The 24,568-nt window shown below is 39.6% G+C and overlaps 2 protein-coding genes across 22 annotated transcripts in view; one reads left to right on the plus strand and one right to left on the minus strand.

The window, feature by feature from the left end:
- Nucleotides 1–166: 166 nt before the first annotated feature.
- zyx (zyxin) lies at nt 167–20,316 on the minus strand. 3 transcript variants are annotated; one of them, XM_034697250.1, is made up of 10 exons: nt 19,991–20,316; nt 10,739–10,974; nt 8,396–8,655; nt 7,515–7,610; nt 6,171–6,746; nt 5,804–5,945; nt 5,375–5,544; nt 4,911–5,089; nt 2,492–2,612; nt 167–2,393 (listed from the first exon to the last, which is right to left on the minus strand). In XM_034697250.1, exons 2-10 carry the CDS (start codon nt 10,959–10,961, stop codon nt 2,280–2,282), a joined length of 1,881 nt encoding a protein of 626 aa, XP_034553141.1. In that variant the 5' UTR covers nt 10,962–10,974; nt 19,991–20,316; the 3' UTR covers nt 167–2,279. The 3 variants fall into 3 exon arrangements, with proteins under 3 accessions (XP_034553141.1, XP_034553142.1, XP_034553143.1); XM_034697251.1 differs by lacking the exon at nt 19,991–20,316 and adding an exon at nt 19,456–19,799; XM_034697252.1 differs by lacking the exon at nt 19,991–20,316 and adding an exon at nt 19,280–19,420.
- fam131bb (family with sequence similarity 131 member Bb) overlaps nt 19,068–24,568 on the plus strand; it is a 37,812-nt gene continuing 32,311 nt past the window's right edge. For 4 of the 19 annotated variants that reach the window (XR_004633194.1, XM_034697288.1, XM_034697287.1 and 1 more), the window contains exons 1-2: nt 19,073–19,734; nt 23,130–23,333. Coding sequence is in view for 4 of the 19 variants with exons in the window: in XM_034697293.1 (XP_034553184.1) it covers nt 23,189–23,225 (37 nt within the window). In the remaining 15 variants the exon portion in view is untranslated. Of the gene's footprint in view, nt 19,735–23,129; nt 23,334–24,568 lie in introns of those variants that run through there. The other 15 variants (XR_004633193.1, XR_004633196.1, XR_004633191.1 and 12 more) reach the window with 13 other exon arrangements.

The raw sequence follows: 24,568 nt of genomic DNA on the forward strand, positions 1-24,568 counted from the left end.
GAGGCCAAACAGAGCAGAAATATGGTTGCAAAAAACAAATAAACTCTTATGTGTAACTTTATTTCTTTTAATGACTTCTTACACAGCAAGTACTATTTCATGTATTGTAGGTGTCCAAAGTGTTTGGACAGTATTTTAGCTGACAGTAAGACAAAAACAGACAAAATTAATTGGTATTTGGCATTTTATTTATTTGTTTATCTTTTGATACAGCCAAAGGGGAAGGGCTGGGGCTAAATAATGTCTTTGAACATATACACATTCACACATATCAAACAAGAGTCAATAAAAAAAAGTTATATGAAAAGACAAGGCATCTGCATGTTATACAATGGGACATAGCACAACAACAAAACGCCACATAGACATAACTGTGAAGGCATCATCGTTAGATCACATCATGATGACAAAGGCAGGGTCATAAAGGTGGAGAAGTCGGTGCAAACAAAAGGACATAATACTTGAAGAAATGTCGCCACCACCCACACAGCTAGCATGCAATGCTGCGGAACTATTGCCATTTTAGTCTTTCTGGTGATATACTGCACCAGGCTCAATTTAAGCACAAGTTACAAGTGTTTTCTTAATGTGGAATGAATTTCTGTGGCTTCACACCAGGCTCAATTAGAAAGGAACAATGGAATACAACAGTGGAGAGGACACATCTCCAGGTTAAACATGAAACCAAATAATTTTAAGCATCATCACGAAATACATTACAGTAAGATATGAATATAACATTATAAAACAGATATGAACAGGCTACAGTACAAAATAGGAGTAATGGAAAGAATAGTGGTATTATCTGTAAAATACTAGATGAGGACCAAAAGTAACCAGGCTCAAACACATATAAGGTGATTAAAACATACATGACATTTAAACACTGAATCCCATTTGACTGTCATTATCCTCGATCTGAACTAAAGCTGTCTAATGTTGGTCACTATGTTTTAACATCAGTTACCTAAAGCTCAACTACTGCCTCTAATGATCCTACGATATTTTATTACTGGTACTCATATAACCTTAAAATTACTGACAAACAGGTTCATGATGTATGTGAAGTAGGATTCTAAGGGAATGCATATCAAAAGCTACTCTTGTGTTTTTAAAGGCGTCTACTGAAACTAAACTGATGATGTGCAGAAGGGGCTTTAGAGTCAAAGTGGCACTAAAAGGATAGTTTTATTTCACAATGGAAGTGTGCAACGATCACATAATAGGTCCTGTTTTCAGCCATGCAGCTGACATAACGACACATTTTTTTTTTACTGATGAGACCCCTGGAAGAGACTCTGTGCTTGGCGTATCTGTGCTCAAAATTTGTTCACAATTTGTGCATCCAAAAAGCATGCATCTAAAAATACAATATTTAATACGTTCTGAACTTTTTTAAGAAGAAAGTTGCTGATTTTTGTTCTAATTGCAGCCTTATACAGCATGTTTGATCAAATAAAGGAGAAACAAGACATAATTCAAGGCATGCCTGTAAAACTACAAATTCACATCACACACAAAAGAAGAGCAACATTCACCATTTTGTAGTCATCATTTAGCCATGTATGGCTTTAAAAAAGCTTTCAGAGTTGATTGGCTGATAAGAAGCACTTTTTTTTGGCAGGGAATCAACATAAGCCATGCTTGCAGGCACAACAACTGCCACAGTTTGAAAGATATGTTCTACCAACAGCCAACCAGAGTAGTTAGAGCTGCAGAGTGCTCAAATAGGAGGGCCTTGCTACTTGTCACCCTAGGGTCAACTATCTGTCCCAATGTAGCTTCAATGCTCACAGGGAAAGAGACCAGCTAGTGAATGTTTTTTTTTTTTTTAACATGGAAATATTTCAGTTTATGATGCTACAATATTGAGGAGAAAAAAAGAAAGGCAACTTTATATTCATCAGACTGCTCTTCTGAACAAACTGTTTAAGTGTGCAAGTTTTGCTCGAAATTTAAGCGTAAACATAAAATTGGCACAAAAATACACTCCATTACACAAAGAGGGCTCGATGAGGGATTACAGAGGGAGAAACCCGGAATACAAGATGAGTGGAGTTTATTTCAATGCAGTACATTACCTCTGCACTGAAGTGAACAGACGGGGGAATACTACACCGTATCTGCATGCAAACATACCTTTTCACACAGCACATTCACGCTCACATCTCTGCACACATATACTGAATAAAGCCCTGTTGCAAAGGCAAAACGGCAGCTAAATGAATCCTGTGCTTTTAGATTTGGTTCATAGTTAATCTGGGACATGCATCAGCCAATCATTGCGCTGCTTGCTTGGCTCGCTGGGTGTGGCACTTCATACACAGGATCTTACCATCCAGTGGATAGCAGCCATTTTCATCGGCTTCTATGGAGAGAGGACGAGCACAATCCTGAAAGCAAATTAATACATGTTATAAGTTAAATTTTACTTTGAAGAGTTGATTGATTTCAAAACATGATACAAATTTTTTTCCTTTCAATCTCGTACCTCACAGCGGTAACACTTTAGGTGGAAATTCTTGTCAAGAGCCACCACTCTGACTGTCTCCTCACTGCCTGCAGCTGGAATAATAGGTTCATTGCAGCTCACACACAGAGGGGAGAACCGCCTGACAAAGACAGATGGAAAAGTTCATGTTAGTCGAGAAAAAAACAAAAGCAATGCATTTCAATGAAAGTATATCAAACCTTACTGTCAACTGGCAATCTTTAGGTTTAGTCAACTCTGTAATACCCAATTATTTTCTGCACAGCTAAGCATGTTGTACAAGATTATCAGCATGAGATGGAGAAAAAAGTTAAAGTCTAGTTCAGGAAACTCTTGAAAAAGAGGTTCTCAGTCTCAATGAGTTTCTCCTGGTTAAATAACATCTTAAACAATCAAGTGTGTAATATAGGTGCCTCCTTCATACAGCAATACATCTTTTTTCCTGATAGGTACAAATAATACAGGAAAAACACGAATTAAACCAAGCACTGCTAACATATATCCTCAAAACAGATCACTGTGTGCCAACCCGCCATAAGAACAGTGTCTTCCCCCAGGCTGTCACTCTGATGAACACTAATCCATAACAGTGTCATACCTGTCGCTGTGAAATAAACACGGAACAATACTCTCTGTAAATTAACATGTAGATATACAATGTAACAATTCCCAAGCAGAATTCACATATTTGTATTTATTTTATTATTTAACTATCACCTACATATACTTTTCTTAAGGTAAAAACTACCTCACGTTCACGTCAGCATCTTTGCACAACTCACCACTACACTATGATCATATATTATTTTTTTTTAGCCTGTAGGGGAGAACGGGGTTGGTTTTCACACGGGTTGGTTGGCACACTGGTTATATCTCGCCACCAGAGGGCACTGTCTCTCAAATTGGGGTATGGACATTTCCAGAATTAGGATCAGAGCTCACCTACATAGACTTCTCTGGAGTAAGACAGCTGAACTTGAGGTTAGAGGACTTTTTGTGTTCTTCATGTCAAATTGTAAATATTCAGCTCCTCAGTATTTTTCTTCTAGGCTTTTAAATGATGGGTTTATAACAAAACAAGTGTTACCCTTACAAAGTGTGAGTGGAAAGCTATAGTTTAGATTTTTATTAGCTAGCTAACTTGTTGTTAGATGGTTGTTAGCCTTGATGCTAGCAAAAAATTCCAGTTGGGGTTGGTTGTCACATTCTCTTTGCGGTTGGTTGTCACATGTTGGCAAAATCATGCATGGTGAAATTAGTTGGAGTGCGCAGACCCTACATTTGCCATCACTGCAACTCAGACAGTGACTGCATGTAGCCTAGTTGAATAGACCATTATTTTTCGGCCTATTAGTTTTGTTCTTTATGTTGTTATATAGGCTGGCCTAAAGATGTTTTTCCTGTTCGTGTTCCTTGCTCATTTTATGTTAAAATGCATTAAGTTATGTAGGCCTATCACTTGTCAGTGCAATTAAACTTTCAAATTTAGTTCTGCCTTCTTGCTTTTTTAAAAAGATTTTTCCCATTTAAATACCATTGTGACAACCAACCCCATAGTGTGTGACAACCAACCCCATAGTACGTGACAACCAACCCCATAGTGTGTGACAACCAACCCCATAGTGTGTGACAACCAACCCCATAGTGTGTGACAACCAACCCCATAGTGTGTGACAACCAACTCCATAGTGTGTGACAACCAACCCCATAGTGTGTGACAACCAACTCCATAGTGTGTGACAACCAACCCCATAGTGTGTGACAACCAACCCCATAGTGCGTGACAACCAACCCCATAGTGTGTGACAACCAACCCCATAGTATGTGACAACCAACCCCATAGTGTGTGACAACCAACCCCATAGTATGTGACAACCATCCCTGTGATGGGGTTGGTTGTCACAATGTGTCAGAGTGTCTTTGATAGTTAATTGCCTCTTTGTTAAAATGAGTTGGAAAATGAGAGGGATACACATTTCAAGCCAACAGCTTAAGCTTCAATTTAATGTAGGAATGACTATTGAAAGTGGGACAACCAACCCCGTTCTCCTCTACATATTAGTCATGCTTATTTGTTATTTTTTTGTGTTTATAGTTGATATTATTATTATTATTATATTTATATTTTTATGCCTTATTCTTATGCTTTTGTACAAAGAGAGCACAGTTTACCAAAGACAAATTCCTTGGGTTCAAGCATACCTGGCCAATAAAGCTGATTCTGATTCTCAAAACATGTTTGTGCGGCTTAAACTTCCTTGTGCTTTTAAATCATGTTGGTTAAAAGCAGGGGGATTTATGTGCATTTCCAGTGTTTCATAAACACTGAACCTTTCTGTTAGACAGCTGATAGAAAACAACTTAAAAAAAAAAAAAAAAGTGATGTATCTGATTAGGTTTATAAACAGTCAATGGCCACCTGTGGTAATCCTGGACACAGTAAGGGTTGTTGTTGTCATCAGTTATGAAGGGCGCCCCCTCAAGTACACAGGAGCAGGTGCTGCATCGGAAACATTGGGCGTGGAAACACTGGCCCACTGCCTTCAGCACTCGATCTGTTATCTTCTCCCCACATCGGGAACACACAGCCAGGGAACTCTGAGGAGAAGCAGAGTGAACATTAGATGTAACTGAGATGGAGATACCAAAGTACTCAATAACCTGGGAGCACACCAGCCTTTAGGTATGCACTGAACATTTCATATGACTGGTATCTACTCGTTAGTATGTAGACTATAGTGTACACTTTTGCTTGCCTCTTATTGAAAATGGGAAATTAAACCCAAACCCATTTGAGCTGTACTTACACAGAACATGTGAATTAACATGATAAAAGATATGCAGGGTATGAATATTTCTCAGAATCTGTGCATGTTTCCTCACCACATAGCAGTCCTCACACTGAGGGGATCCATCCCTGTCATAGAACTGCATGCCCTGCAGGGGGCGATGACAGCTCATGCAGCAGAAGCAGTTGGAGTGGAAGAGTTTGTCCATGGCCCTCACTGCTGGCTGAGTGCGAGATAGAGCCTCGCCACACTTTCCACAGACCTCTAAAAACATAAAATGAGAGTAAAAGGAAAAAGGTGAACAAATATTAATTTGCATAAACACACACATATATAATAAACATACATAAGCATATATAAAAAATGTACACAAACGGTTGAGTAAAAGAACCATCTATGACTTTATTAACCATTTATGCTTTTCAATTTACATCCAGCAAAAATACCATGACCTAATTAAGCCCTTTCTCTTTGTTTCTCCATAAATGTTACATCTTTACACTCCTTATGTGTACTTGTGTACCTGTGGGAGCGGAACTGATGACAGGTGCATGCGTGTCCATGTCTTTTATGAAATCCTGGGTCATTCTCTCCAGCTCCTCCACTTCCTTCATATTCAGTGGAACACCTCCACCGGGTATTGGAACAGGCCCGGGTGGTGAGGGCTGCATGGACACACAAACACACACACACAAAGCTATAAGTACATACATATACATTATTGACATAGTTTCATACAGCATGCCTTACAGAGCATGAATGGTGGTAGAGCACATCCATAAATGCATTAGTCTGCTTTGTTGGCTATGACCGTTGTATATATACTGCTTGTTTCTCTGTTGTGTACATTCATAAGTTCTCAGGGTTACTAAAACAAAGCTAGAACGTACCATTGATGAAGGGAGAGTTTTCATTGGTTGGTTAAAAGAGGAGGGGGCAGATGCCATCGGCTTGGGCTGGGGAGGAGGCACCGAAGAAGGAGGGTTTAGGTTTGCATTCACCTGACCAGCAAAGGGAGAGCTCTTTATGTGATTAAATGCGGGTGCAGGCGCCATATTGTTTGGCTGAGCAGGAGGTGCAGCGGGTGGAGCCATGGGAACTGGAGGGAAAGAACTGGTGGCAGAGGCAGGGGAGGGTTTGGGTGCACCACCGATTGGGGTGGAAGTCTGGTTTAGGTTCTGGTTCAGTTTTTGTGCCAGGGAAGCTGATGATGTTGTCGTTCTACCATTGAAACCAGACTTGGGAGCCACGGCGGGAGCCTTGGCGAAAGGCTGAGCTGTAGAGTTTGGCGCAGTGTTGTGATTGGCTTGTCGGTTTGTTCTGGCTTTGAGTTCTTCTGCCCAGGGTGCTGGAGGCGGGCGGTCGCCCATCTCAGGGGGCGGGAGGAAAGAGAGAGTTGGTTTAGGAGCAGTTGGAGGAGGAGCTGAAGGCTTGGGTGCTGGTGCTGAAGAATACTGGTTGGGCATCTGTGGACAAAATATTATCAACAACATGATCTTACAGTCTGTACACGCATTCACTTTGTTCTGGAAAATAACATCATTTGCAATAAAATACAATTCAACAGAAGGAGGTTAATATCTAACATTGCACCATGTGATGACGCAAGCCGACACTTTTATTATATCGAATGACCTGTTTTGATTAAAAGTAAACATTCAAGTGCTCCACAGTTTGAGAACTTATCAGAAGTACTTCATCTTCCTGACATTTATTTTGCTGTTTTGAGCCAACATTATTCTACCCTGATCCAGTACCTCCCAGTTGGATAAAAACACTTTCCATTTATGGCGCTCTCACTGAGTCTCTGGCAGCACACTTTGGCTTAATCACACTCTCATGCACTTCGCTCTATTCTGTGTGCATCTTTCTCTCTCTCTTTTCTCTCTCTCCAAAAGTGTCTCCTCTCTGTGTGAATCACCAGCTACCTCACATTTTTTCTCTTTCTGTTAGTGTGCTGCATGTGCAGTTCACTTATCATTGAGCTTTCAACCTGAACAGATGAAGAGAGAGACTAATCAAACCAACCTGGCGACTCTCCAACTATTTCGCCTGACCTACCTACCTTCCTTCTGTGTGACTCATTCTCTTTTTCTACAGTGAGGCCTCCTGTGAGTCAAAGCCTTCTGTCACTTGTCTTCTCATCTTTTGTTCAGCCTGAGCCTCTTATCTATTTTCACATGTCTTATGTGTGTTTTTTAAAGTGTGTTTTCCAGCCCACCCATGCTTTGTACCTTGGGGTTGAAAGGTCCCCTGGTCTCCATCTCAGACAGCAAATCAGTTAGAGAGTCGAGCTGTCTATCGAAGCTCGTCTGTTTCTCATACAGCCTCTGGCAAAAGAAGAGAAAGGAGGAAATTGTCACAAAGTGTGCCATTATTTACACAGAGAGTAAACACTATAGCAAAGGAGGACAAAAAGATGGATGATGGTTAGAAAAACTTACTACAGTATGTGTGAAAGAGACTCAAAGTTGGGTTGCACAGTTACTCATACTGGGATGTTATGTCGGACAAAATGAAAGAATTCAGAATAAAAAATGAAATGAAGTGATTAATGATAGAAATGAATAAAGGATATTTAAATTTGATTTCCCTGTTTGGATTATTTATTTGCTGTGAAGCATTTATCACAAGCTCTTTAATAATTGAATCATGATACACAGACACTGATATTCAGAATTTCTCATCCATTTTTCTGATGTACTTTTTAGCAGCGGCAAACAATGTCTAATTCCTACAACAAAGGCAACAGTCTTTGTTGCTTGTCAAACATGCTGCAATCGGTATAGTCCTGCAGTAAACATCACTACAATAAACCCTCAGTTGCATGTCTAAAACCATTCCAGTTAGGCAAATGGGCTCTAATCCTGTTAGAAGCATGAAACTGCGTGATTTACTCCAGACTTACGCTAATATCATTTGTGGGAAAATCTCAAAAGACTGCATGTCCTGCCAACACTCCATGGACTCACTATGATCCCACAACAATGGCCTCAAGTGTCCTGGCTGATTATTAAATTCAATTGAAGTACAGTAACATGCAGCAGAAGGAAGAAACATGCAGACAGGCAAAGCAACTTTAGACTAATTAATTAAAGAAACCATCATGACTTACCTGTGGGATTGCAGCAGCACTGGGAATACTGGTGCTTGAGGTGGGAAGAGGTGGAGGGGGTGGGGGCGGAGGGGGAGAGGGGGAAGTGGGCAGACAGGCACTCTCTTCAGGGGGGGCTGGAAGGGGCAAGTCATCAGCAACGGGAGGTGGAGCGGGAAATGCGGGAGGGGGGGCATCAGAGGAAGGGGGTGTGGTTTGGCATTCAGGGGGAGGGGCTGGCAAATCATCATCCAGCGGCGGAGGAGGAGGGGGCGGGAAGTCTGACAGAAATGAGGAGCGTTGATTGGTTAAAAGCTGTGACATAATGGTTTCTTGATACTTGGTTTGAACTGCTCATCCATTCAAAAATTATAACTATCAATCATTCATTAGCTTTACAAAGTGCTTAACATTAACACGAGCAGAAAAAACAATCAAACATTGTAATAAGACATAACAACAAATTCAAAAAGATATGGGGACCTTTTCCTGGATATTCAGAAACTCCCATCATTTTAAACTAGCACTCTCCTCTTCTGGTATTTTTCTTTTTGAATATACATCTGTTTTATATTATAATAATATATAACAATACAATTTGAATCCTTATTGTCTTTCTTTCGTACTTTTTCACTTTTCCGTTACTCATCTACTTTTGTATTTTTCCCAACGCACACTACTTAATTTTATTTCCTTTTTTTGTTTGTTTTTCTGTCATTCTCTTTATTTCAGGCTTATTTGTCCATTAACTGCAGAATTTGATATTTAAGCACAGCAATGTGAATATCCGGCAGTAGACAGGGATTTGAGGAACGATGGAGGAGGTTACTGAGTCTTTTCTGTATCTTTCGCTCATTCCAAGAGTTCACTGTACTGTATTAATCTGTATAAAAAACTAATACAAATATTGTTAAGTAAAAAAACAAAAACATTGTAATAAGAAGAAAACTAACTGTGGGGAGGATTTAGACATATTTTGATGCATTTATAGACACCTAGCTGCTCTTGTGACTCTCAAACATAACATGACTACTGAGAATGTGAGGTCAAGGTTACAACAAATTCTGCTTAGTATATGTGGTTCCTCCTTTGTTTTCTTGCTTTAAAAAGGTGAACTATGAATGTTTGTTGTCATAAAAAAGACATTATTCCAGATTAAGTGTTTCTTCACAAAAAGTTGTAAGTGTATTCCTGAGGTCCAACTAACCTCTTAAATGCAAGCACTCACAAAAAATAGGGAAGTGGGTTTTTTTTTTTTTCAATCTTTGCTTGCTACCAGTTTTCAGCAAAGTGAACATTGACGAGGTGGTGGCATTGTGCTGGCAGAACAGCAGTGTGGATGCATATCTGTAAAAAAACACCCACCCATATTCTGGCATTCGTTCCTAAGGTGCATTTCGCCCAAGAGTTCCAGGGTCTTTCAGCCCCCAGAACTACTTTACCCTGAACTAAAAGGTTCCTGTGCCCACATTGTTGTCTGCGTTTCAACCGCGGGCTGAAGTCGCAGGTTGTGTAAATCAGGCAAGTGACGTATGGAGAAAAAAATCATTTTAAATAATATTTTGAAATCTTAATAAAAAACTAAACCAGTAAGCATTCCCAGGAACTCCCTCTGTGTTTCAACAACTGTGTAAACTCCACAAACACCGTAACGTTCAACCGAAAGTCCCAGGACCTTTGAAAAGTACTACCCCCCAAGCAGGGGCTTTTCAGGGGGGAGATTATCTACCCCTGAACTAAATTTAGACCCTGGTTCATCCGGTCAAAACGCACGTATTTCAGGGGTAAAGTCCCTAGTTCTGGGGTAAAGTTCTTGCAGTCGAAAAACGCCTATAGACTGATTCTTTACGGCACTGTTGTGGAGTCTCAACAAAACATGGGCAGATAAGAGTAGTGTAAGATAAGCTGCTGACATTTAGTGGATGCATACTTCTGCCTGAGCATATGTATACATCATGTATTAATTACAAACACGACAAGAACCTATTCCTAAATCATTACTCTATAGCACTTCCAGCAGTAAAAAACTTCAGAGTAATTTTGATTTAGCATGGTTGTCAGACTGTGTCCATTATAGTGATCAAAGGTCTTTATATTTAAACTGCTGGTAATGTTGCACAGCCCTGAAGGAAGCAAAGTTTTCAGACTGTTTCTATCTCTACATTAGTTTAAAATGGAAGAACTGCAGTACATTAAAGTAATGTCTCATAAAACAACAGGACGACCAAACTATTGTGTACAGCTCTGCATGCTGTAGCTTTAAAAGGCAGCAGGGATTGGTATATGGGAGGGCCGCTGACTGAGTAGATAAAACTGAGGACAGTCACAATACGGTACAGTAAATAGCGTAAATAATTCAAATACCATCACAGAGTGCAGAAGGCGGCGGCGGCATGTCTCCCACTCGACCGATCACACCTGTGCCTATTGGTGTTGGCGATGGAGCTGAAGGAGGAGTCACACTTTTGGACCGTGGTGGTGCCACAGAGGCGAACTTCTTTGGCTGGTTGTAGAAGGACGGGGTGGTGACTTTGAAGTTCAGAGAGGACGTCACCATGAAAGGCTTGCTGCTGCTGGAGTCCTCCATTCTGAGTGTTTAACTGAGGGTGAACAAAAAAAGTAATCAACAACAATCAGATTCAGCTAGGGTAGCAAAGGGGTGGAAAGTTTCCGGTAAATTTCCATGGGAAGTTAAGCTGGTGAATTTTAGAAATATTCCAAATTGGAATTTATGGGAATTAATGGGAATTGAGGGTAATTTAATAGAAAAGTATCATATCCCAGCATAAATATTTGTTTTGTTATAATCAGACATCCATCCAAAATAATACAATTAAAACAGATTTATTTGAGTTAGAGTTAAATATTTTATTGAACAATCAATTCTTTCATTGAGAAACAAAAACATGAATGTTGAGTTAAATATTATTCATCCCCCAGACCCAACCCATTCAAAAATGAACAAAAATGCAATCCCAACAAAGTCCCATTCAAAATGTTAAAAGAAAAGAGCCCCTCTCCCTCCTACAAAGTCCCATTCAACATGCAAATAAAAAGTGAATGTAGGGGGCGTGGTCTCAAGCAGTGTGCTACGTGCATGTGATTGAGGAATAGAATAGATATTTAACTGTACTTGCATGAAATCTCGTTGTTTTTGTCAGGATTATGCTGAAATATATTTACCCCAACTGTATTTAAGTTCCCTATTAAGAGCCAACCTTCAATTTAGTAAATTACTGGATTATTCCCATTTATTCCCATGGAAAGTTTACGACTTTGAAAATTCCCTAGACTCAGCACAGGACCATATTTACCTTGACAGTAGTTACGATTGTATCACAACAGCAATAAAACCGGTTGCAGTGAAGTTTCAAAACAACTCCAGATTCAGGAGTCTCTCTCTCTCACACCCAGCATAATGAAACAAACTTCCATCAGCAGACTTAATTCAAAGGACTCACATTCCTTGGCAGTGTTAGCATGTCGGGTCTTTTGGTGGAGAATTAGTGGTGATGACACATCAGCAAAACATTTGGCCAGTCACTGCTCCAAACAACACACTAATTGTAACCAGATTATCAGTATTTAGTGCCTTTACATTGTAGAGGTGACAAAACTAATTTAGCACATAACATAATTCAGATTAAGATAGTTATAAATATGGATACATGTTGATGTGGTGTTGATAGGTTGTTGAATTGCATTGCACTACAAAATGGAAACAGAAGCTAAATTCAAATCAGAACTTGAGACAGCTGCAAGCAGAACTGAAAACATAAAAAAAGTTAACTTCCTAAAGTTTCAGTATGATGGGTTCAATCTGTTGTTGTTGAGCATTTCTTGTCACTACAAAACTTGGACATCTTTTACATAAACTTTAAAGACATTACACATTGTAGATATCATACCTATTGTATACTTTATAGTGGGACACTGCTGTCTAGACCCCTTAAGTATTTGTAAAAGTCATTAAAACTTGAGTTTATTGTGGGTTAAAGTGTCTCTTGAAATGTGATTCTGACTATTTCTGGCTTTAGTGACATAGCAGTAAAAAAGAAAACAACCAGCAGGCATTCAACACATCCAGAGTTGTTCTTTTAACACAAAAGCTTTGGCAAATGGTCTATATTGGAATGAGAGAAAAGTGCGTGAAAATGTCCTCAGGCCATGCATACAGAGCTGACAGAGCAGAGTAAGTGGCACTCCCAGATGCCAAAGAAAATTTACAAGATGTATAACACATGGCTGTTTACGGGGACATAAAACAAAATGATAGCAAGTCTTTTCAGGGGGAAGTCTTGGTGAATCGGGGAAGATAGCAACCATCATAACATTATCTTGTGAGGTGCGTCAGAAAGAGGGTGAGCTCAAATATTTACCTCACACATGCTGGTGGTTAAACAAATGTTGATGTTCTCTGAGATTCTTGGCAGAGCTTGGACACATTTCCCTGAAGGCCGATGGCCAGACACATGACCTTTAGTGAAAAGCTCAGTTGTGCTTGCCTGTACTACTGATCCCCATCATCAACACACATAAACTTCACTGATGTGTTCATGTGTACCATAGACTGTACAAAGTCTAGCGTTCCTGAACGCTGTTTTGAGGCGGATCGTCGGCGGGAGCCATAATCGAAATACTGAACTCAACGTAACTTCTGTCGAGATAGTGTGAGGTAAAGAAGCGGGCTGTGAGCCTCCTAGTCAACAGCTACAGTTTTCCCTCCTGTCAGTCAAGTCAGCTGTGCCTCTCATAATGGAAAACTGGTAATCTTAGTGTCTTCGAAATTGCTGTGTCATGAAAAAATTCACCCCCATACAGAAATGAGCTATCCAGACTACACTCATTTTTTGTACCAGGCTGTAAACATGTTTATTTCTGCTGTAAAGGTCGGCTTTTTGATTTGTGTGTATGTGGTTTCCGGTACTTCCAGGGTCAGTCTCAAGCGACCACTTGAGAAACTGCCGTTTTTAACACTTCTGCATTGGCTTCAATTCTCGCGGCCAGAGGCTGCCGCGTGATGTGTACACACACTGGCTGTCACAACTGTTCCTTTTTCCAAACTTTTCAATTCTGAAGGTCTGAAATAGTTTCACATTCCTAATGACAATTCAATCATTTAACAACAATTGCTGCAATCATTAACACCGATGTTTGGATAATTTATACATCCATAAACATGTTGAAACGATGGATGTCACAAAACTATGTCTAACTGAATGAGATGCTGGTCATGAATACAGATACATTAAAATCCACCAACAAAAAGTATCAGTTAGCATCTATTTGATGTCTGAAATTTATCCTCCTTCCTCATAAATTCAAGATAAATTCTAGAGGTTCTTAAAAGTTACACATCCAGTGTCTCAGACACTGCACAAGGCATGATGAGGCTATTTTCCCAGTTGACTACAATCAACAGGTACTGTGATAAAGCTACATTAGTCCTTCCTAGAAATTGGATCAAGGTTGTGTTAATGTTTCTTTCCCAGCAAAGAGGCTGATATACAGGAAATAAAACTGTGTATGTTAATGACATTGCCATGGTTTCCTCTCAGTGAAAGGTTCTAGTTGATAAAGCACTACTAAGAAAAACACTGGAATTAATCTTCCTGCTTGTATTACATGTTGAAACAGCTGTTTATCCATACCAATTGTCACGTCTGCCTCTTTCTGACAGTAGGGATTTCATGTTGACTACATACTTGAAGTAAAACTGTGGAACATTCTTAATATGGAGCTACAGCAATGACAAAACATAATCCAATTCAAGAAGAGGTATAAAGAAATGATTTTTATGAGGTACAAGGAGGAAGACAAGTGTTGATAATCATGAGGGGTTGATTGTCAGTGTAAATATGAAGATTTGACTTGTGGGAGTGCACTAGTATAATGCCAGAAAATAGTGAATGAAGGGGTAGGATTAGATAAGTTTTAACTTCTTCCTACTCCTTTTCACACATGTAAAGTAAAATGTTTCACTGCTTGCTAATGGAACTGATTGATTTTAATTCTTTTGTATAACTATTTCTTTTTTTTTCTCGTATGTTTTTTTTCTATTTTACTTTTACATGATCGAAATAAAGACATCAAATCAAACTAATGGTCTTTGCCTTTTCAAAATTCACACATCCCCTTCACAACAAATGTTGAGAAGTTGTTAACTCTGCAAAAGCCACAAAAACTTTGCTTACACTGCGGAGTAAAACATGGAGACTGCCATTGATTTTTAACATTGATATATAACAACCTGGAAACAGTTCAAAGGATTTCATCCTCGCTGCTGGGGCAAGAAACGCACCACTTCAAGTTCTGACAGGACGAGAACCCTTCAAACTCACAAAAGTATCTCTGCTGCTCATACCAGGAGCAGCACTTCTTATGTAAAGAGAAATGAAACATTCTCTTCCGCTTTTTGGGTCAGCTTCCTTTAAAAAAATATTTACAGCTGTTGAACCCTCTTTACCATACATGTTCAAGGCCAAAACTTTCTATCACGTGGACGAATCAGCTGTTTCATTGAGTCACTGGAAAGTCAAAAGACACCCCTTCGTGAATCATTCATATCATAGAGTTTCTGGTTACATCATTTTAGCCATAAAAGGATTGAATCAACCTCTTTTCAGTTTATACCGATTGAGTGTGAGTATCAACCATTATTAATGTCATTGTGTATGTGTGTCTAAAGTTAATTTTCTTACTAGATCAAACTTTGGGTATAATCCCTGCTCATGCGTCATTATTGCTCAAACACTCTGAAGTAAAAAGGCTAACTACTAAAATAGCATGTGATTCACCCTCACATGTAACTGAGCTTAAGAAAACATCCAACTAACAGAATGAGCTCTGCTTCACTTTCCCACTTAAATAATTCAGAAAGTTGTTGCATGCATCAACAAAGGAAGACGGTGTGGCTCTAAAGGGGATGCCAAGTGCTTGTTGCGAAACTTTTTGTACGCCCCAGGATCAGTTTGCACCAAGAGAAATACAATGACTAAAGGAAAAAGAGAGAGGAAAAAAAGGTGAGTTTAAAAGTCTTGTTAAAAAAACAAAAACATAAGCCCAGTATTTAGGCCTACGTCATGATGAATGGAGTGGTCAGACTAGCAGGTTGCATTCAGGGTACAGTACTTGATTTTCATAAGGTCTGAAATCTGAACATTAACAGAGTGCTTGAAACTGAACACTAATGGCTTTCTAAAAGGAATGCATCACAAGTTTGAGTACAACTGTGCTTCAGTCTTTCATTACATCACTTAAGCCACCTTGTTTCTACGAGACAATAAGCAACAGTCCTCTTAATTATTAAACAGCGGTGATAAGTTGTGGTCAGGTTCCATCTGTTTCTTGATGTGCTCCTGAGGGGTTTATTATGATGAGATCAGCTCTCCACTTAGCTCCAGAGGTCCTACAGCAAATCTATCTTGAAACCTGATCCTTGAGTCGAGAGACCCTCGGCTGAGGAACATATTTGGCACTTTAACACAATGACGTCAGCTTATTCCCTTTTTTCTATTACCCCCTTTTCAGCCTCTCTTTCTATGCATCTTTTCTGCTCTCCTCTCTGTCATTTTTCACTCCATAAGTGAAGACTTTGCATTTGTGTTTGGTTCTGAGTATCATCCTATGTGGGTGTTGCAGGGTTCACAACAACTTTCAGTCTTTTTAGTTCAGTGCTCTCCTCCACTTCTCATCATTCATCTCTCACCCACCACATGAACTCAATGACATCACTGGGGGCTGCAGTTAATCATTTCTACTTCGAGGTTTTGATGGACGATGGTATTGTGTATCCCTTACATAGAGACCTCAAACAAACCCCATACTTTCCTCTGCAGCTTTTGTACAAGTTCCACATGAAGAGACAACGTTTTGCTCAAACCCTGGTTAAGGTACCAGGGCCTAGTTTGTTTTCATTCCATTATATATCAGCCACTGATAAACACACAGGACAGAGGGTGAACAAAATCAAACTAGAAGGGTGTTAAAACAAGCATGGCCATGGACTTAGGACACCTCTCCTCCTTTACAGAGATACAGAGACCCTGCAGACAAAACAAGTGAAGTTACGCTCTTCCTGTGGTACACTTTCTTTTACCTTTGTCTTTCTTCCTCTGAAGCCACAGACTGCGTAGCTGTAACAGCTGAGGACGACTTCACCACACTTTTCAAAGGAAAACTGTAGAACTCAGCAGTGGTTCATTACTTTGTGGTTATAGTGGAACTAAACAAGGTTTATGTACTCTACTACTGCTTTTAAAAGGTCAGATGAAAGTTTAATAGCATGGTTCCTATACTGAACTAAAGTCTTTTTTTCCTATTAAGAACTAGACTAACGGTGAGCACAAAAACTCAATAAATGGAAAAACAAATGGTAGAGGTTCTCCTATCAAAACAAGTTATAAAAACAACACTGGTAGAGGTTAAGTCCCCAAATCAGACAAAGGCAGATTACTTCACTGTAGAGCTGGGCGATATTAAAAAAACTGTTACAATAACATTTTTTAAATCAGTCGATATCGATCAAGTGTATTAAGTTAATAATTAACACTGAGTCGACACAGTGAGGTTGAGTTTTTTTCAGTGTCACTGTTGCTCGATTCAGCTGTGTTTACATTCCGCTCAAAACTTCTTTAAGCCCCGCCTACCTCTAACTCTGCGGCATGATTGGCTGTCCAATGCCGTCTTCTTCTCCTGTTTAATGTTCGGTGGCAAATAGTGTTTAAGGCACAGTAGCGCCCCCTCCCTTTCCAGTGGTTGGGGGTGTACAGGTTTATTGTATCGCATTTTTATTGAATATTTGTTATATTGAGAAAAATTACATCTCAATGATTATTGTTGTCGATTTATCGCCCAGCCCTACTTCATTGCCTTCTAAATATATAACATTTTCATCAACAATAAAATTAATGACAAATTAAAAAAGTTAAGTGGAAATACTTGATGTTAATTTCACTTTCCAATTAAGCATGAGAGAACCATAAGTCCTTACACTACTCCCTCCATGTTTGGTCAGTCATTGGATCAGTAACTGGTTTGTTGTTGATTAAACTCTCTATTGTTCTGATGTTAATAGCACACCCAGTTTCTGGGAAAGCGTGTCTAGGCCGGGGGTCACTAATGCGGAGACAAACAACCCGATCTTACAGGTCAGTGGACATGCATTGAGCACCAGCTCCCTCTCAGACTTCAGTTAGACAGCAGATTAAACAACCAACATTTCAAAAATGGATAACAACATCAGCCAGCAGGCTCTGTGTCAATCTCTCCCTTAAACAACATGATCTGCTTCACAAAAGTGAAATGATGTAGGCCAAACTAGAGTCAAAAGACAGTGAGAGACAAAATCAAGAGCTAGACGAACAGTGGTTTGGGGCGAAGAGATAACTTAAAATAGCTTGTGTATCTTGACTCATGAGGGCCACAATTAAGGAAGATTCTTCATCACCCTAGTCATTAAGGGTACCGTACAGCCATTTGTAAATCATCACTCATTCTAATTTGCCTCCAATTTAATGAGGCATCAGTGACTGTAATCCCAGTCTTTTCGAACAGAAGCACCACACAGACCTGAGGCTAACCCGAGCCAGAGCTTTATTCTTCAAGTTATTCTTAAACACCACTTACTGCGGCTTTGAATTAAGGCTACCCTCAAATCTAAGAGATGAGAAGGCATATCAGAAACGCAAGGCACAAGCTATTTTAATGACAGGATTGCCAAGTTTTTCAAATCACTGAAATTATTTGCTAAAATTGCCCAACTCAAGTGTATTCTCCTGACATTATTAGAGCAAAGGGCCTTGGCAGATCTCCTCACATCCTTTCACATACAGACACACGAGATAAAACTAGGTAACTGGGTTTGTAGGCCATCCACTAGAGACGTTTGAATGAGCAATACTTGTCAGCCACAACACAGGCACATGAATACTAAAACTTGCCATCAGAAAGAAGATTTCTTTTTACATGGCATTGTAAGCCAACCAAAGGTACCATACCTTGATGCTCCACCCATTTAAGCAATTAAGGCTATTGTAAGCCAATGCCTTGACAGGTGTACGGTGGCCCTGAAGTGCAAATCACAACGGCAAATCAGAAAACACAACGGCTGAGGGTACCTACTTCTTCTGGTTTGGTTAATGCCATAGGGTTTTCTGATTTGCCATAGTGTTTCCTAACTTGCCGTAGTGTTTCCTAACTTGATGTAGTGTTTCCTAATTTTCCATAGTGTTTCCTAACTTGCCTTAGTGTTTCCTAATTTGCCGTAGTGTTTCCTAATTTGCCTTAGTGTTTCCTAATTTGCCGTAGTGTTTCCTAATTCGCCGTAGTGTTTCCTAACTTGACGTAGTGTTTTCTGAATTGCCGTAGTGTTTCCTAATTTGCCGTAGTGTTTCCTAATTTGCCGTAGTGTTTTCTGATTTGCCGTAGTGTTTCCTTATTAGCCGTAGTGTTTCCTTATTTGCCTTAGTGTTTCCTAATTTGCTGTAGTGTTTCCTAACTTGACGTAGTGTTTTCTGAATTGCCTTAGTGTTTTCTGATTTGCCGTAGTGTTTTCTGATTTGCTGTTGTGTTTTGCACTTCACGGCCACCGTACAGGTGACAGTAATGTCACAAACACATCACATTAAGACAGACCAGTGGAATAACTGGACCTAATAGGTAGTATAAGTAGTGGGGGAAATGAGGATTAACGCTAAAGCTAGGGGTTTCACGCGCTAGTTAGCTCGAGGGCTTAAAATGAAATGAGTTTATCTTCGTAGAATTCAAACTGACGTTAAATGACGTTTGATAACGGAGGCTTCATTGAGTGAAATTCCTAAGCTGAATCTGGTTAGCTTGTTAGCTTTAGCAAACGTAAGCTTAGAAATCAGAGCCCATGACAGATGTATGGCGCGTGCTGCTCACCTGAAAGCTCGCCTCGTGTGATAGACGTTAATTAACGGAACGTCTCGCGCTTATCATCAATCCCACCACCAGCTGCAGCAATGTTAGCTCCACGCGCACACACCCCTAGTAACGTACCACTCAAAAAACGTTACACACTCAGAAAACGTACACACATCCGCCCCGTATGCTCTTACCTCACCAGGCGACGATGACGACCTCTCTTAACTCTGCTGTCACCAAGTTTAATGTTGTTCCTTCACTCTGGAGGAGAACGTTACGAGCTAGCTAGCTTGATCAACTTCCTAGCTGTGCTTCCTGTAAAGAGCTTCCGCATACTAGCTTCTTATTCCTTATCGTTGGTACACATCAGCTGGTGTAGCAAACTACAGTATTCAGGGTGATTCCTCATTCTAAAACAACGACCACTCAACTAGGGGAACAACCACTGGACACCACCACCACCTAACCGAGAGGTATTTTCAGCTAGAGCCTGCAGACATGTTTCATTTTAAACTCCTGTGTGTGATATGACATCCACACTCGCTAGTTGTCACATCACAGATCACAGATCACACACACACGCCATGCCCTAATGTATTAACAGCAGCTCTCATTTAGTAATCAGGAAATCTGTGTTTTCTTTTTACCTGTATCAATCTACATCCCACCCCTAAAACAAGAAGTACATGCCAACTCTTACACCAATTTAAAACAAGTACAGTAACTTACCCTGTTAATACAGCTGCAATGTGGATCTCCCTTTTCTTCCCCTTCTTTTGTTCTTCCTTTTCTCTCTTGGTCCAGGCTGAGTAAGAGTTGACTGTAATGGTAACTTCTCTTTCTCGCTTCCCCTCTCCAGTTATTAGACCCTCCCCCTGTGCTTTTCAGTCTGGAAAAGGAATGACACCATCCTTCCAAACAAGTTCTTTCTCGTTTGACTTTGGCTCGGGACTTGTGTATTACTATGTAAACAGCACCTCTCTCTCTCTCTCTCTCTCTCTCTCTCTCTCTCTCTCTCTCTCTCTCTCTCTCTCTCTCTCTCTCTCTCTCTCTCTCTCTCTAGTGTGTGTGTGTTCATAAACTGTCCAGTAAAACCCCTCCTCCTCCTCCTCCTCTCTTTTCTCTCTGGATTCTTGTAGCATTCTTCAGTCAATGACATCAACCCTGTTGCCTCTCCTTGTAAGGTCAGACTGAGGGAATGAGGGAGCAAGAGGGAGGGAGAGATAATGGGGCCAGAGACTTGATTAGACACAGACATCAGAATCGCTCAGAGTTTCAAACACAAAGAGGTACGACTGCTGTAGGAAGTATGCTCAGACGGTTCCAGGCTTTTGAGATGGAGTCTTATTTTAACTTTGCTTACTTTATAATTCAACTAGTTTTATACCTTTCTTTCACTTGCCTCAACAGGCAAAGCCAAGGATCAGATCACAAGAACATTATTATGTCTAGTCTGTTGCTGCAAAGTGCTGCCACATCTTTATTTGCTTTTCTCTAAGATAGTCAACATGCAAAGGCTTAGACTTATTCTCTGTACACGATTAGTACGCTTGATTACAGAGAGGAAATGTTTTATTGCTCTCTGTCTCTACTTGCTTTTGGTTGCTCATCCTGACTATAAGGATGTGACTGCCCTCAGACTGGTGTTAAATGACACCTCCCATCCTGCATATCAGACCTCTCTATGACTTAATGTCCTTGTATGTCTCACACACGCACACACGCACACATGCACGTATCAAAGCCTTGACAACTCACAGAGTCAACATCTCATGCTTTTAAGTTATCATTGTTTGAACAATGAGAGAATTCCCTCAACATTTTTGTTATTCATATTGACATAAATATTTGATCACAACATTTTTTATCACATTTTTAGTTTTAAGATTTTTATAGCAGCTTATAGCGCCAATAGAATGAGATCAATTCTTTATACATTTTTTTTCTTCATTTATTAGGACCCCCATTAGCTTCCACATTGTGGTTGCTAGTCTTCCTGGGGTCCAGACAACAAAATAAAAACAAGAAAAACAATTATTTAAAATCACACATTATCCATAAAACAAAGATGCAATAGCAGCCAATTATAAAAATCAAGGATGAAAATGAAAAATAAACTAAGTATCAGAGCAAATAAATGATGAGTTGCATTAAACTACAAATAATGGAAACAAAAATTCACTGCTTCCTAATGCAAATTAACCCAAGGATTCACACTGATTCACACTGAGGAGAGTAAAATCTAACTTTTGCATTACTAATGACATTTTGTGTTTAAAGTTAAAATGATTCATCCGTTTACTAATACAGTTGTGCTCATAAGTTTAGATACCCTGGCAGAATTTGTGATTTTTTTTTTGCCATTTTTAAGAGAATATGAAAGATAAGAGAAAAACTTTTTTTCCACTCATGGTTAGTGGTTGGGTGGAGCCATTTATTGTCAAACAACTGTGTTTACTCTTTTTATATTGTAATGACAACAGAAACTACCCAATAAATCATACATTCTGCCAGGTTATGTAAACTTATGAGCACAAGTGTATATTTTCAACCAAAATGCAAATTGATCAATTATTAATGTCAGTGTTTATTTGGAAAACAGGTTTAGTTTTAGTTTTTCAATTTATTTTCCAGGGACCATGCACAACACAACTGCTGCAGAGTTAGCTAAAGGAGCTAATTTACATCCATGGTCCCTGGGCAGGAAGATCTAAGAACACACAATACAAACAATCTAAAAAGACCATATTCAAACAACTAAAAAACAATACAAAACTTTACAACAGTATGTCTCATTAAAACATATATCTATAAGACTGATGTGTAGAAACGTTAAATCAGAGATCACATGACTGGTTTGCCTTCAGCCATAATTTCAGTTTGGTTTTAAAAACACAGTTCCACTTTTGTGCAGCTCAAACTGAAAAAGCAGATTGCCCAAAAGCAGTTTCCTTAAATAAAACTGAACAGTCACCTCTTGCAGACGCCCTGGTCCCCCTAGAATTGTTCCTACAGAGTGAAATGCCAAATATTTGATGGTTTTAACTTCTCACATGTGACATTTTACTATTCATTTGTCTAATTTTATATTTTAAACTGAATTTATTTAGGTTTTGGAATCTTAGATGACAAAACATGCAACTTCATGATGCAACCTGGGTCAGAGGAAAGTCATCATATTAATTTTTTTATGGAAACATCTGGAACATAATCAGTAGGTTTACTTATAATAATTACTTGCTGCCCTTTTAGTTTGGTTTCCCTGATTTCTAGATTAATTATGACACAATAGAAAAAGTTTTGGTGACAGTTGCAGTCATCTCTCACTGCTTGAAAAAGTTATTTTGTGTCTTGTCTTTGCCATAGGCTGAATTGAGGCTTTTATTTTGACACATTGCACCTCTTTTAGATTGTCCTTAGATCAGCATATGACATTCAGGATGAGTCACAGTAGATTTGTGCTAAATCCGGGTTGTGAAAACATAGGCTATGTTCTCCTTCATGCAAACCTCTGCAGCAGGGGTTGTATAATCTGTTGCTGCCTGATTCATGTCTGTGAACTACAGGGAGTGGTCATCGGGGTCTTTGATAGCCTATTGTCCCAAAAGGAATTTTTCCAGTCTCTCTCACTTCCACTGAGAGAAAAAATGTGTTGAATTTCCACTTTCACAGCTACCCTGGTGCTGCTGAAAAAATAAAGCTCACTCCCTCCTGGCAGCCAACTCCTAGGCAGGTGGCATATGAGGGACAGTCAGTGTGTTTATGTTTCAAATTCCAGTCAATGCATGAGCTAGCTTTCTGACGGACTGGTGACGATTGTAGGAAGCTGCAGTGACACATGTGTATCGCTCTTCTACCTTTTTTTCAGACAGCTGTAAAGAATGGACAGTGCTGTGAGGCCTGGAGACTGGAAAGTTTGCATCAGGCATGGCGAAGTCAGCTTTGGGGTCCAGTCAGTCTGGAGGTAAAAGAAAGCAAAAAAAAACAGGAGGCTGTCAGAATCAGAGCCAGACAGCCTGGAACGCAGCCAAACCTTGGAATGAACAGTTCCTCTCCCCCCTCCCTCTTTAAGGTACCATATTTCTCTCTTCCTCTCACTCCTTTTCAAGAGGTAGTTTTTCAACTCTATTCTCCCTCAATCGCTCCTTTTCTAAGTCTACCCTCAATGCGCTGCTCCTTTATTTCCCTTCATTCCCTTCCGATCGTTCTTTCCACTCCTGCTTTTCTACCTCCCACTGCTCATGAGTCAGATCCTAATACCTTAGTGCTTGGAGAAAATATCAGAGTCTTGGATGATTTCTGATCTGTACAGAGGCATAGTTTATTGCTCACATGACACACTTACTTCCTCAGCAGAAGTGGGAATCTTTTTGAATACGAGTAATTGTTTTAATGGCCTGTTTAAATGCTTGTATGATGTATAGAGAAAAAAACCTGGCATGGAAGACTCTATGAAGGCAATTACTTACAATTAGATTTTCTTCTCACTTTCTCCATGCTGAGATTAAGTCTTGCACACAGAGATATATTTTCTAAATATGTTATTTCAAGACTTTTAAATTCAACAAAATACAACTTGAAAAAATACATATACGTAATTAAGAATAAAAATATTGCCTATCCTGACCCAGTCCCCTGGTAAACAATGGTACAAGAAAATCTGCATCAAAGAAGTACGAAACAGAAGTCAAACACATATATACTAAGATATTTATTGTTCTTTTCAAGAGGGGCCACTGCTTTTCTTCTTCTGGAAGTCATTCAATGCTGAGTTTGACTTTCCTATCATTGCTATACACTTATTAATTTTAAAACATCTGATACTATTTTATATATACCAAATCAGCCACATATCTATGTTTGCCTTCTGAAACTTTATCCTCATACTAAAGGTTAGTTAGCCATTGGGATGTAATAATAGAAGTTGGTTCAGTAAGTTATTGCAATGTGAACACATCTCATCCCAGTGTAGCCTGCAATTGACATGCAAGGTAGACAGCTGTGCCCTCAAACAAAAACCATTAAGCCATCAGGGAAAAATTCCAGGCGCTCTTTAGACAGTATGGGAACCTGCATATTTGTGACGGAACAAGGTCTCCTCATTCAGCACTAAAGGAAAAATGTTTCTGCTGCCAAATTGGCTTCAATTCAAAACCAGCGTTAGTCTGCAGTGCCACAGTTCCTCCAGCAGGTGTCAGACTGATACACATAACTGAAGCATATGCAGCCAGACAAAATGCCTTGAGGGCAGAAGATTGCCCAAGAATCTCTGTCAGCAAGTAAATCCACATTAGCTAGAGATGTGAT

This window comes from Notolabrus celidotus, chromosome 12 (genome assembly GCF_009762535.1).
Source record: "Notolabrus celidotus isolate fNotCel1 chromosome 12, fNotCel1.pri, whole genome shotgun sequence".
Classification (NCBI taxonomy): Eukaryota; Metazoa; Chordata; class Actinopteri; order Labriformes; family Labridae; genus Notolabrus; species Notolabrus celidotus.

Bases quoted from the DNA above. Each gene is read 5' to 3' on its own strand.
- zyx (XM_034697250.1), bottom strand. From the start codon at position 10,961: ATGGAGGACTCCAGCAGCAGCAAGCCTTTCATGGTGACGTCCTCTCTG. The intron at 6,747-7,514 runs GTACAAAGCATG...TTTTGTCCACAG, and splicing joins GGGGACCTTTCAACCCCAAG to ATGCCCAACCAGTATTCTTC. The intron at 5,090-5,374 runs GTGAGGAAACAT...GCTTCTCCTCAG, and splicing joins AGTGTGAGGACTGCTATGTG to AGTTCCCTGGCTGTGTGTTC.